The following is a 12,536-nucleotide window of genomic DNA, read 5'->3' on the forward strand; positions in this document are numbered from 1 at the left end:
TGTTCAAAATTTGAATATACAGTGCATTTTCTACATACTTTTGAACATATACTACCAGTGCAAAATAGGAAAACACCTCCAATCTTTAATCTGTGATTTTGTTTTTGCACCCATAAGATTAAAACATGCTGAAGTCAGTTTGGAGAGGGAAAAGAAAAGGGCATGAAAATAGTCCGCTTTCCAGTCACACATCTTGGCAGTACATATTGATTTCATGTCAATCCAGATCAGTGTGAAAGTCAAGTTAAATGAACCACATCACTTTAGATTTCCACAAAGGATAGAAGAGTGAGCATTTCTTGGGTAAATATGCTGTCTATAGGAATTGCCTGCAGTTTTGCTTTCAATCCCTTTTCAATAAAAATAGATCTCACAGCAAGGTCTTCAGTTTGATCCAGGTCCTGTGTGTGTTCTTTTGCAGTAAGTTGACTTTCCTACCAACACGTTGACTTTGGCTCACCAAAGAACAAATCCATTGGTGCAATTATTTTGTCTATCACGCCTACGATTTCCTGGTGATCAGTCCAGTTTGAATGATTTCAAAATCGGACAACCTGATCAGGATGATGGTCAGACACCGATGCACTCATCTATAACTTTGAACGGTATCGAGAGCAAATGTTTATAGTTAGTCAGACGTCACACTGAGAACAGTCCCTGGAGGAGCCATTAGGGTCGGTTGAGCAGAATGTCTTACCATCTTAAGAGGTCAACCCCACACATGATGCAGAAAGACACTAATGCATTGGTGCATTAACAAATGAATAGCCGGATTCCTTATTGATACAAAACATCTGCTGTGTAATAAACTGTATACATTTGCAATCTTCTAAGTAGTTTGTCAGAAATAAGGGATCACTAAACAAATGCATTCACTTCTTTTATTCATAAGATGGGTATTTTTGTTTACATCTTATGCACAGCAGATACAGAGACAAACATGTTTCTAAACCACAAACTAAATTCGTCCTCTTCCAATCCTGCTTCGCTTTTTCAAAACAGCCCCCCCCCCCCCCTCTCAAAAGTTTGCAGTCCAGTTTCACATTCTGAAAGATCATTTCACAGCAATCTCATTTTAGCAGAACGGCACACGCCATGTTCAGAATACTTGCATTTATTTTTGGACAGATACCCCCACTTCCCATTAAACAAATTGCACTTTTCTTCCTCCAAAACTATTTCAACAGGATTACAGGAACAAAAATTACCACCAAAAACAAAAGACAACTAAACATTCAATGTATACATGTTCATTTAGTTGCACAAAAACGCATATACACACACATTACACAAAAAGTACAAAAATACTTGTACTTTATTCTGGTCAAATAATGACAATGATATGATCACGGGAATGGGATTGTCCCAACGAGGAGATGCCTTCACAAGGTCCATGCGAGACAAGCCACTGAACAAAAAGCCAAGCTTTGACAGAGCTACGGGAACAAAAGGTTTTGCTGCTCAGACCAGAAGGAAAGAGGCAACACTAAGGAAATTAGGATACACAGAACGGTTCTAAATTCATGCCAAAAAGACTTGAACATGCAACGTCTTCACACTTCTGAGAGTAGTTGTAAGCCACAGTGGGACTCCTACAACTTTGCGGTGTTTTTTATTTTTCTCCCCCCCCCCCCCTCAGCAACGATGAGCCATGGAGCTTTGACTAGCTTGCAAAAGGTTCTATCAAGTGCTAAGATGTACCGCAAAAAGGGGGGGCACAAGAGATTGTCAACAGCAAGATGGTTTTTCTACTCAGACTCCCCCCTCCAAAAGACAATTGGCAAGGATATAAATACTGTTTCTAATGCACATCTGTCCATTAAATAAACCTGATTAAATTAATGAGCTTGGCAAACCTCACGTCAACTGGACAAAAGTGTGGTTTCCGGGTGCCTGCAGAAAACAAAACCATGTTAGCCCAAAGTAACACTTTGTATTCTTACTACACACGCGTGTCTACAGTTAAGCACTGACAAATTTGCCCCGGGTAGTCTTTAAGACATAATTTGTTTTGTAATCAATAAAGCGACAATAAAAAAATAATAAAGGCCCAAACTGGTTTGTATTTCTATTAGACTTTCTATTCCTTGAACACCAGCCCGTTTTAGCTCTTGTTCTAATTTGAATTGACATTTTGGGCTCAATTTCTTTGTGACTGTCGACAAGCTTGAACGAGATGATTAGTCACAGAAAGACCGATCGTGAAATCTCAACAGGGTTGAACTAAAGGTCACTCACCAAGTATCTAACAAAACTGGCGGGACTTCCATCCAGGCTGGGAAGTGTCTGAGGGAGTTGGGTACCAGCGCATCTAAAGAAACAGTCATGACCAAAATGAGGTGATTCAAAACTTGGATCTAAGGGTTGATTTTTCTATCAAAGTCAAGTAATTGGTTTATCAGAAATGTCTTGTTTGGCTACAACATAAGCGAAATTATGAAATCTCAGATTGCAGTTAGACCCCCCCCCCCTCCTAACTTTTTCCAATGCACACATTTTGGCTACATTAAGTCAGAAGTATTTGACCAAGTAAATCGCAAGCATTCCTCAGCCTCAAGTGGCTAGCACAAGGGCCCAGGTCATTGCGCTTTGTGATGTAGCATTCCCTCCATTGTGCTCCAACAATTAAATGGAATTGGCAAACAATGAATTTGAAATGACTCAGATGGTACATGATATTCTTTTTTTAAGCCTTCTTAGACACTGCCAGCAAAGCAGGTAGCGTCAAAGTTTTAGGAAAATGTCAGATCCTACTTAAAAGCACCTATGACTGACCCAGGTGAAACACGCCGAGTACTCACTCGTTCAACATGATAGCAAATCCCTTTGATTGAACAGAGCAATGTCAGAAAGCTCATCAATGACACCGGTAACCAAAGTGAACATTTGAAATCAGGAAGTGTGCAAGATAGAAGAGAGACACACACCGGTTGGTCCCTCACCTGGGCGTGGAGGGCTGCGGCAGCGGCGGCCGCCGCCGGATAAGTGAAGGCCGCATGAGGGAGGCCAGGGGTCAGTTCAGCTGTATACAGTGGGTAAGGGGTCCACGCGTCCGGAGAGGCTGGGATCAGTGCTGCCCCTGTCAGGTCATCTGAGGGTGTAAAGGGCACACGCTGGAAAATTGACATTGTTTTTACAACCAAGCGCTCTAAGTGGCCAGTCATCTTACTCGAGTGAAATGCCCCGTTTCACCAAATGCAAAAGAAACACGACCATGTCTAAAACCATTTCGATGACCGTTGAGAAAGTTAAGTCATTCGAAAAGCAAAGCGGCTAAAGAATCGAGACGCATGCATGTGCAGGGGGTGTTAGATTTGTTAAACACTTTTTAAACATCAGTACTGCCATGAAGACAGTGGCCAAGTGAGAGGGTTAGGGGAGCCTAGAGGGTGCAGCCGCACGTACAACTTACATGGGTCCCGTGCAATGAAGTGTGCTCCTAGAGCAGGGTGGATATTTGTGGGGTTCGGTGTGGCCATCAGCTTACTCTTTGCCATCTTCGTGTTGGCTTTAGCAAACTCTAAGCGCAGGGTCTGAGGGCTTTCGGGGTCAAAACGGATACCCTGAAGGAGAAACGGAGGGGGACATTGGATTGTAAGGGAGGTGGGCTGAGATTTGCGGGGCTTTAGTTGACTCTCGCGCCATCTCCTTTCCTACAACCATGTTTCAATACTTCGGATGTATCCTTCCGATATCCCTCGAGCCCGGCCGGCACTGTTCTGCTCTGACATATGGAGAACGCAGCCAATATTCTTCCCGACTAAGCAGAACAGTTGAGGACGTCAGGACAAAGGACTTGCTGAAGGATACAACCTGAAAGTATTTGCAAACGCTTTCATCTCTCTTTCCTCAGAATGAAACCTTGAGCTCACGCGACTGGACAAAAATCCAGCCACGGGAAGTCAGGAGGAGAAGGAGAGATGAGGAAAGGGCCGACGACAAGACCAAGTGGCATCGTAGGGGTGGTTTTACCTTGCTTGTGTTTTGGTGCCCTAAGCGCTGTGCCCACATGCAAGTGAGAAGTCTTTTGAGTGTGTTTGTGTGTGCGCCATCTGCTGTGTCTAGGAGGTGATGCTCATAAGGAAGGCTAGGCTATGAGTGTGTATGTGTGTTAGACACTGCCATCGTGGCCTATGAGTGACAAAAATAAGGTTACTCTACTGAAGATGTGTTCAAATAACACTAAAACGTGGCTAAGGAACAAGTAGAGTAAAGCAGTGATATGCAAAATTAGGAAAAGCTACACCAGACTAAAAATGGATGTGTATCAAGGTCAAAGTAAACTACCGTAATGCTACAGGATTCTCCCATCTTTCCAAAAAAGTCCCTGCCATTGAATTATGAAAAGACAGAAAGAGTTGACTTGTTGGAAAACGGATGGGAAAGGATTTTCAAAACACTCCCGTCTCTTCTTACATTGGTTAGAGCAACAAAATCATTTAAAAAAAAAAAAAAAAAAAAAAGAAATAAATCAGAATACTTGCATTTAGAGCATTTTTCGCAGCTTCCGCTCCAGATCGACTGTCAAATGTTACAAACCCGACAGGCTGGAAGACAAAAAAATACTGAGGGCGTCAAGCACGTTTATTTGACAGAACAAAAATCAAATAGGAAAGGGAATTGACACAGACCAGACAAATAACGACTAACATTACCAAAAGAGTCTTTTTTTTTTTTTTTCAGAATCATCAGATGGAGACTCACCTGTTTTGATGTTAACTTAATCAGTGACCCTTCATAACCCTGCAGAGAAGAAAGACAGCCAATTATCCATCGTGGAGTCACATGCAAGGAACTCAGGCATGAAGGAAGAGAGACCTGCTTCTGTCAGCTGGAGATCAGTTTGCAGCCAGCATGGCTCCTGTTGTATTTCTTATGCAAACATTAAGACTACTTATTTTTTTTAACCCCCTCCCCAAAATACACTGGATGCCATTTCAGACCGGGCGGTTACAACTTCCAAATTGACATCCTCTACCACATTGCTACACCCCGAGGATTTTAAGGAAGAGAAAAATGTCAGCCTTGACTGGCGTTCCTATCGGGGAAAACATTTATTTGTTGCAGAAAATTCTTGACAGAGCATAGTTGTACTGAATATTTTTGGAAAGCAAAAAGTTGCCTGAAACCTCATGAGAAAAGTATACAAGGAGCCTGCAGCCAGTCGGCAGAGCAGCTACTGTAACAAAACAAAATTTCAGCCATTTTGCAATGCTTATGCGCCGTTCGAGGAAAATATCTCCCTTTCCAGTGAGCAAGTTGGGTCACACACAGGGTTGGTCGGTCGGTCGGTCGGTCAGTGACGAGGATTACTCATTTACACATTCCGCAGGATCATCCATGTGCGAGGGATACCACTTCCAATTTGGTTAGTTAGGACACAAGTGGGAGGGCTGTTTTGGAACCGGCTGAACACAGCCGTGGATGAACAATGATGCGGCCTCATTTCCATATATGCAAATATTTGGACTCATTACCAGGGAGATTGTTGGATTTCAGCCTTTATGTACAAACCAGCTTGAACAAATCGTCTTAGAGTGCACATCTAGATCAGTGTTTCCCAACCTTTGGACCAAGGCATTCATTTTACACTATTAACAAAAAAAATGCAAATAATACAACAAAAATAACAGGGCAATTGCTACTTAATATTTTTCATTTATACTGTCCTTTATTTGGTATTGCTTAATGATAAAAATGATGAACAATTAAAGAGCACACAAAGGATTAACATTGTACTCACCAAACCTTTCTGAACTGATTCAATTATTGGTGCACTTTTTGTTTTCCGGAGTAAAAGCAGACATTTGCTTCTTGTTTTGACTAAACTCAAGAAAATTGGTTTTCATGAAAGAATGCAAAAATTAATGAATTGCTGTTGAGGCTGATACAATATTTGGACCACTCCAAGGTAAAAGGTTAATACATACGATTACTTGATTGCTAACTAACTAACTAACTAACTAACTTTCACTATTGGTTAAGACAAATAACCTTTTTTTTTTTTATTTCAGCTGAATCTTTTTTCACAGGTTTACGCCAAACATTCGACATACCTTGAATGGCCTGAAGAGAAGGTACAGTTCTCGTGGTTTGATATCAACTGGTAGGCCGCTGACAAACAGTGTTCGTACCTGAAATTTGGACGTTAAAAACGTTAAAGCAAGATGACACTTGACGTACGGATTGAACCCGTCAATTTCTTACAAGAATAGCTTCGGACAATTGGAACTTTATATTTCCCCTTAAGAACGTTTGTCACTTAATGAGCCAAAATCAAATCTGTTAACCTCTCATGGTAGCATGTCAATACAAATGTACCGCTCCAGTTTCATAGAGGCCCTTATTGAAAAAAAAAAAAAAGTATTTGTTACAGCACGTTTAGACAAATCACAAGTTCCTTTTAGATGACCACTCCTCTAACCAGACGATGAGAAAGGAAAATACAAAGTGCTGTTCGGTTTAACAAGCAGGTCACCCATGAATCAACCCTTAGTGAAAGAACGCTCATTGTGATGTCCCTAAATGAGCAAAAACCAAACAAGGTTCCCATCCTGCTGGGCGTGCACAGCTCATTGAAGGCCGATGCCAAGTGAAGCCCAGAGTGGCTGTGGAAACAAACAGTGCGCGGAGCCCATTAGTTCTCAGCTGGTGGGGAGGCCTCTGCTACAATGGGGCCGCCAGAGGAACAGCGCTGGACAACAGTTCGCAGCGTGACACCATTTCCTTCCTCTGACCCCTACCCTGCCACCGCTCGGCCATTTTTCAGGTGCCGCAGTACTAATTTCCTCCCATGCAACAACTAAAAACATGCCTGAGCAGCTGCTATTACAACAGAGGATGAATTAGTGAAGAGAGTATTTAGGTAATCTGCAATGCACACAAGCTTTGATTGGGACTAACAAAAAAAAAAAAAGGGGGGGGGGGGGGGGTCGAACAAAAGAGCCGATGCAGCGCTCCCCTCCTGCGTGTCTTCATTAGTCCAAACTATTAAACAATTGTTGCTGGCAAATGGAATAAATCATCCTAGTCACACAGTAGTCGCAATTTCGAAATACAGATTTTATTTTAAATCCTTAAAACGGAATTAGTGATTAGGACGCAGTTTACCCATTAAAAGTCACTATTACACGAACTGCTCTAAGACGCACGCTTATAAATGATGTTCCAATTTTTAGGTTATGTCAAATGTTGAATACGGATTTAAAGTTAATCATTCAGGTTTCGTTGTCATACAATTTCGAAAAGCAGCGCTCAGTTCAAGGAAAAGAAAAGCTTAAAATTCCGGAGATATTTATTGACTTGGTTTAATGAACAGACAAAGTGAAGGGAAAAAGGTGAACCTGACCTCCTCCTCCATGGAGACATTGTTGTTGGGCTCCGGGTCCGTCTTGAGGCTCATGTTGAAGATGCTGCTGCGGCGTCGAGTGCGTTCTGGCCGGGTGAGAGTGGCCCAAAGTGGGTTGCGGCTCCTTTGACAGTCCGGTAAAGATCGCACAACTTCGAAATGGCGTGGGTGCGGGGGTGAAGGCGTTGACCGTTCGTTTTCTTCTTCAGAACAGCTTCGATTCGAAAAGGACGAATGTTTGTACCCCTCCCTAAAATAAGTTAAGGAAGGGGGGGAAACAAAAGGAGTGACGGAAAAGTAAGCAGTCGCGCTAAACTAAAGGTGAGACGGTGGATTTGTGCTCCGTGTGTGAGGGTGAAAGACGGGGGAAAGAAGTGCAAGTAAAAAGCTGAACGCCTCTCCGCTCACATCAATGGCCTCAGTTGTGGGACTACATTTGAACAGGAGGAACAAGTCAACTTTTCTCCTCCTCCCGCTTCTCAATTAGGTCATCAATTATGTGTGTGCGGGGACGCAATCAGGCTGTAGATGCGCCTCAGCTGTGCCAGGAAGAGACCCATCCGCCCTCCACTGCCTCGCCTCGCCCCGCCCTCGTCGGCGTTCCCTCACCCGCTCAGCCAATAAGCTGGCAGCGTTGACACTGCCACTTTATTAGGGACACCATCAATTTCTTTGGGATTTTTTAAAGATCTCTTTTGAGAAAAGAAAAAAAAATCATATAGACTTACCTCAGAATAAAAGAACAAGCGTACCCGTAGACTGAATAAAAAACTGTTTAAAAGATTATTTTTATTGCATGACTTCATTACAGTCAACGCGCACGCAGTGGTGAATTTAAAGGTAGCTTTTTTGTATGTGTAATATTTATCATGGCATTTTAATGTCCTGTGCATGGAGGAAAACTACAACATTGGTCACAACGGGCTTATATATTCATCTGGCTCATAGTTTGTCCAATTATTAATGTATCTTAATTGTGATTTCAAGACGTTTTGTCCTTTTTGTTATTCTACTATTCTATTATTTTAGATTATTCTACCATTCTATTATTTTAGATTATTTACGAGTCATAGCAAAAAGATAGAGGAATATATTGATATTATACGTTTCGATAATACACAATACAGTATGCTATATTGTAAAATAAACAAAGTGTGCATTTATATTTTTTATTATCTGCCCTGTTTCAGAATACTGGACGTGGGCTTCATACGTGTGTGAATTCCAAATTGAAACGTCTGATAATACAAATATAATGCACAGTGACTTTCCGAGCAGCTATATTAAAAATAATAAAATGACCCTGTGTTCCATGAATAAATATTTGTGTTTTACTTAATAAATATAGAGAATGCTCTCAGTCCATTCGTCCAAATATTTTCCGAAATGTATTTTATGCGTTCTCGTTCTTGCGCGCGCGTACGTAAACACACGTTCGTTTTCGGACTCATAAAACACAACACGCCGATTGAGCTGTCATTAACTAAATTCCTGAAGGATAAAAACAATGCTGTTTTACACCAGGAGAAAAGAAAAGGGCCTGTTTGTGAAGTGACGCGGCCGTGGACTTAGACCTGGACATGTGCCCGACCGGCATGCAGTGTGTTTCCTCCCAACGATCAGCTCTAAAAGGCCAGACAGCTTCCGGACTTTGTGTAGAAACACAATCAGACTTGCAGGACGAGGTGGGGCCGTTGAAGGGACGCATAGTGTTGCTGGCCTTCTTGCAAGCATCTCGTCTAAAAATAGGCAAGTCGTCATCATGGATTTAATGTTGCCGATGTGGACGAGTGCGTGCCATTCATCACACGTTTTGCAACAAAACCTCGGTGAAAGATATGCTGTCTAAAATTATTGTTATGATGTGTTTTATCATGTTAAATCAATATTTGTTCATCCGATGCAACATTTGTATGTAATCATGTATGCCGTTTGTGCAACTGCATTCTAACATACTGAAGGTTGTTTCTAATATTTTGCTTTTTTTCTCATTTAACTGGATTGACGTTCCCAGACATAAGACACTTTGAGATGATGTCATTACTTACCATTTTTTTACATTGTTGTTAATTATTATGAGAAATCGTTATTAACATGATCAAATTCTTACCAAAAGGACATTCTCTCTTTCATTTTTATTTTCTTTGAATACATTTGACAGCCAAATAGTCTGTAACCTTTTCAAAGCATATCGTGCAAACAATTAATGTCAACTAAATTCTTGCCAAAGGAAATCAATTCTTGTATGTATTTTTGAAAGATTTCAACAACAGTTGCATTTAAGACACATGAGACTACAGCCTTTTGTAATCTATACATGGTGGGGTTTCAAAATAATGCCCCCTCTCAAAAGCCCAGAGTCACAACATTATGAAGGAGGGGGTTGAGTTCGTCCAAATGATTTCTCATTATTATGGCATTAATGAAAGAAAGGCAGGTCAAGTCACGAGTTGGAGACAAGACCAAAGAAAACCTTCAAAAAATGATCTTGAGTGTTACAATATTATTTTCTATTGCCATTGAATGAGAGACTTTGTGCAAACCTTTAAATGACAGTGTCGCTGAGTATCATTCATTGCTTTGAAACAAATTTGTTATTTCAAAAGTGTACAAATGCTTTGTAAGGGTTGATTACTTCATAAACTACATGCACCTAGCTCGACTCTTTCATTTTAACATTACTTGCGTTAAGCCTTTAAAGTCATCACTTGCCTCAGTTTCTTTATAATAATTGAAATTTGAATTCTGACCTCATATTCTTTGTTTGGTTGTCTAAAAAGAAACTGAATCCAAGGTATGCGTACATGAGAAAACCCAGAGAAATGGTCTGCAGCTGGCAGCTGTATTGTTTAAAAATGGGAGGGAACGACATCTATTACGCTCTGTTTGTCATTGCAGCAACACTCGCAGCGTATGAAAAATTCAATCTGCTGCAGCACGATCATGAATTTATTCAGCAAGTACAACTTTTACATGCTGGAAGTTTGAACGTGAACCAAGGCCACCGCAAGTAAGACTAATAAAAAGTCGAAGCCGATTGGTGCGTTTTATATAACAGAATGATCTCATTTTATATATTTGACAGTAAAATCACAACATGACTTTTTTAAACATTGGTGGTTTGAAATGACTATACTATTTGAATGTGTGTGTGTGTCTTTTAGCACCTTTAATGTTAAAGACTTCAAATGCTACTCAATTAAGTTGGGTTGTCTGTGGCAGTGGACAAAAAAACAGCATGGCGGCTGGCCAGTATGCAGGCATGGCTCCTGGATTTTTTTTTTTCTCTCCCAGGGCTAAAAAGAACCTGCGCCGATACATAGAGAAGCTGAGAAAATGAATGACTTAATTCATAACAATATTTGAGAATATCAAATAAAATGCTGGAGGGATTAAACAGGGTCTAGACAGATTTCGGACCGTGCGTTAGCACCCCCTCGCCCTGGTGTATTTCCGTCTGCCAGTATGTGGAATCATGTTTTCATTTGCAAAGACAAACTTTTGAATATGTTTTAAACGTTCGCTGTTTCTCCAACCATGAGATTTTTCACATTTGTCACCTTACGCGACAATGGCAATGCTCCACAATACCCACTGCATGTAAATACATTTTTTTTTCCCTAGACATTACATATTACACACATATTCTCTAAATTTTGTGTTTGATGTAATTTTTCACTGTCTTCTTTTTGTAAGTCTTTTGGATCATTAGTTTGACAAGTCTTTTGAGATGTATTGTAAAAATTGAGAATCAGTGCTATCTTCATGTGCGGAGTGTTTAGGACGAGTGTTTAAAAAGCATCAGTAAAGTGCAGAAACTTTTTTTTTTTGTCAGCGACCGTGAGTAAACATTGTTTTATGTGTATGCACTCGGCGCACTTACTATATGTTTTATTTATGTGGCTTTTCACTCACATTTTGATGAGCCAGTTGACGTCATTGAAGGCAAAAGTCAGTCATCTGTGGTTTGTTGGCTCTAGCGCTTTGCACGCTCAAGACTTCCACAATAGAAACCATAGGAACATTTTAGAGATGGCATTATGTACATAATAATTGCAGTACATTGTTTTTTTTAAGTACATGACAGCATTAGGTCCATCTCTGAGATAAGAGCTATATAAAAATGTTGTATTTACAAAAGTAATAAATCTCATTTTTGTTTGACACTATTGGAGGAGTATTCATTTCACAGTATTGTTTATTATTTCTTTGTGACTTTCAGTAAAATTGTGGCTGGTAAGGAACACGTCATACTTTTTAAACAAGGTCTATTGTACATTTTGGATGAATATTTCAACGCAAATTGAGGAAGACGCCCTACTACTTAAAGTGAAAATGTGATTTAGAATGCTCATGTTAGTTTTGGGCTATGAAAAGCATGATGTTTTTGGCAATGAGAAGCATCAAGCTCAATTACACCATGCTACTTAATTCTTATTTAATAGCATTTTCATCATTTTTTTTTTTTTTTTTTACAATTTGTTTAATCAGGGCAGCAAAGAAACTTCTCAGGATTTGCTCTTGTTTTTTTTTATCTACCACATCAGATTTTCAGGATAATAATAATATGTAATATATTTATGAATTAAGGATAAGTTTCAGCAACAGGTGGATTTTTTTTTCTGAAACATCACCACGATAAAACACAACCCAGGCGAAGATACGTATTGAGCAAACTTTTATTGGTCAAACGTAAAAGCAAAACATGAAAGTGTCTCAAAACTTACTATAAAAGTGGAAAGATTCAGTGTCGAAAATACATTTAGAGGAATAAATAACTTCAGATTAATATTTGCCTGTCTAGTGTAGTTAGCACATTGCATTTTCAAGAAATTCCAACAAAAACAAAGCAAAATCATGTCACATAAATGCCCTCCATTGTATCCGCTGGCTTATCAAATGACTGCAGGAGCATTAAATCACGTTGCCCCCCCCCCCCCCCCCCACACACACACACACACAAACACATCCTCCCCACACCACCACCATCACCTCCTGTAAGAGAAGCCAACAGTGAACATTTTGAGAAGCTCTGTATACGGCTCATGTTTTATTTGTGAGAAGCAGGCCCATTGTCCCATAAGTCACCTCACACAGCACTCTTCCTCTTCACGCCACACTGAGCTTGTCGCACTGAGTTAGAGTCACACGCTGCTAAAGCACTTAGCTTGTGTTCCCCGCGTCCTCT

At 40.4% G+C, this 12,536-nt stretch overlaps 1 protein-coding gene across 2 annotated transcripts; it reads right to left on the bottom strand.

Moving 5' to 3' along the window:
- Positions 1–867: 867 nt before the first annotated feature.
- Positions 868–7,844, bottom strand: LOC147059052 (RNA-binding protein, mRNA-processing factor 2a). Of its 2 annotated transcripts, none has more exons than XM_085907884.1 (8): positions 7,349–7,844; positions 6,057–6,134; positions 4,705–4,743; positions 4,485–4,547; positions 3,413–3,563; positions 2,928–3,091; positions 2,239–2,311; positions 868–1,893 (listed from the first exon to the last, which is right to left on the bottom strand). In XM_085907884.1, the coding sequence occupies exons 1-7, from the start codon at positions 7,400–7,402 to the stop codon at positions 2,246–2,248; spliced, it is 615 nt and encodes a 204-aa protein (XP_085764010.1). In that variant the 5' UTR covers positions 7,403–7,844; the 3' UTR covers positions 868–1,893; positions 2,239–2,245. The 2 variants fall into 2 exon arrangements, with proteins under 2 accessions (XP_085764010.1, XP_085764011.1); XM_085907885.1 differs by having other exon boundaries at positions 2,943–3,091; positions 7,349–7,841.
- Positions 7,845–12,536: the final 4,692 nt, after the last annotated feature.

The sequence above is a fragment of the Syngnathus leptorhynchus genome, chromosome 3 (genome assembly GCF_054491065.1).
Source record: "Syngnathus leptorhynchus isolate UIUO chromosome 3, UIUO_Slep, whole genome shotgun sequence".
Lineage (NCBI taxonomy): Eukaryota > Metazoa > Chordata > Actinopteri > Syngnathiformes > Syngnathidae > Syngnathus > Syngnathus leptorhynchus.

Excerpts from the sequence above, each read along its gene's own strand:
- LOC147059052 (XM_085907884.1), bottom strand. The coding sequence starts at position 7,402 with ATGAGCCTCAAGACGGACCCGGAGCCCAACAACAATGTCTCCATGGAG. Across the intron at positions 4,744-6,056 it reads TTCTCTTCAGGCCATTCAAG|GGTTATGAAGGGTCACTGAT; the intron begins GTATGTCGAATG and ends TCTTCTCTGCAG. Across the intron at positions 4,548-4,704 it reads TTAAGTTAACATCAAAACAG|CCTGTCGGGTTTGTAACATT; the intron begins GTGAGTCTCCAT and ends TTTGTCTTCCAG.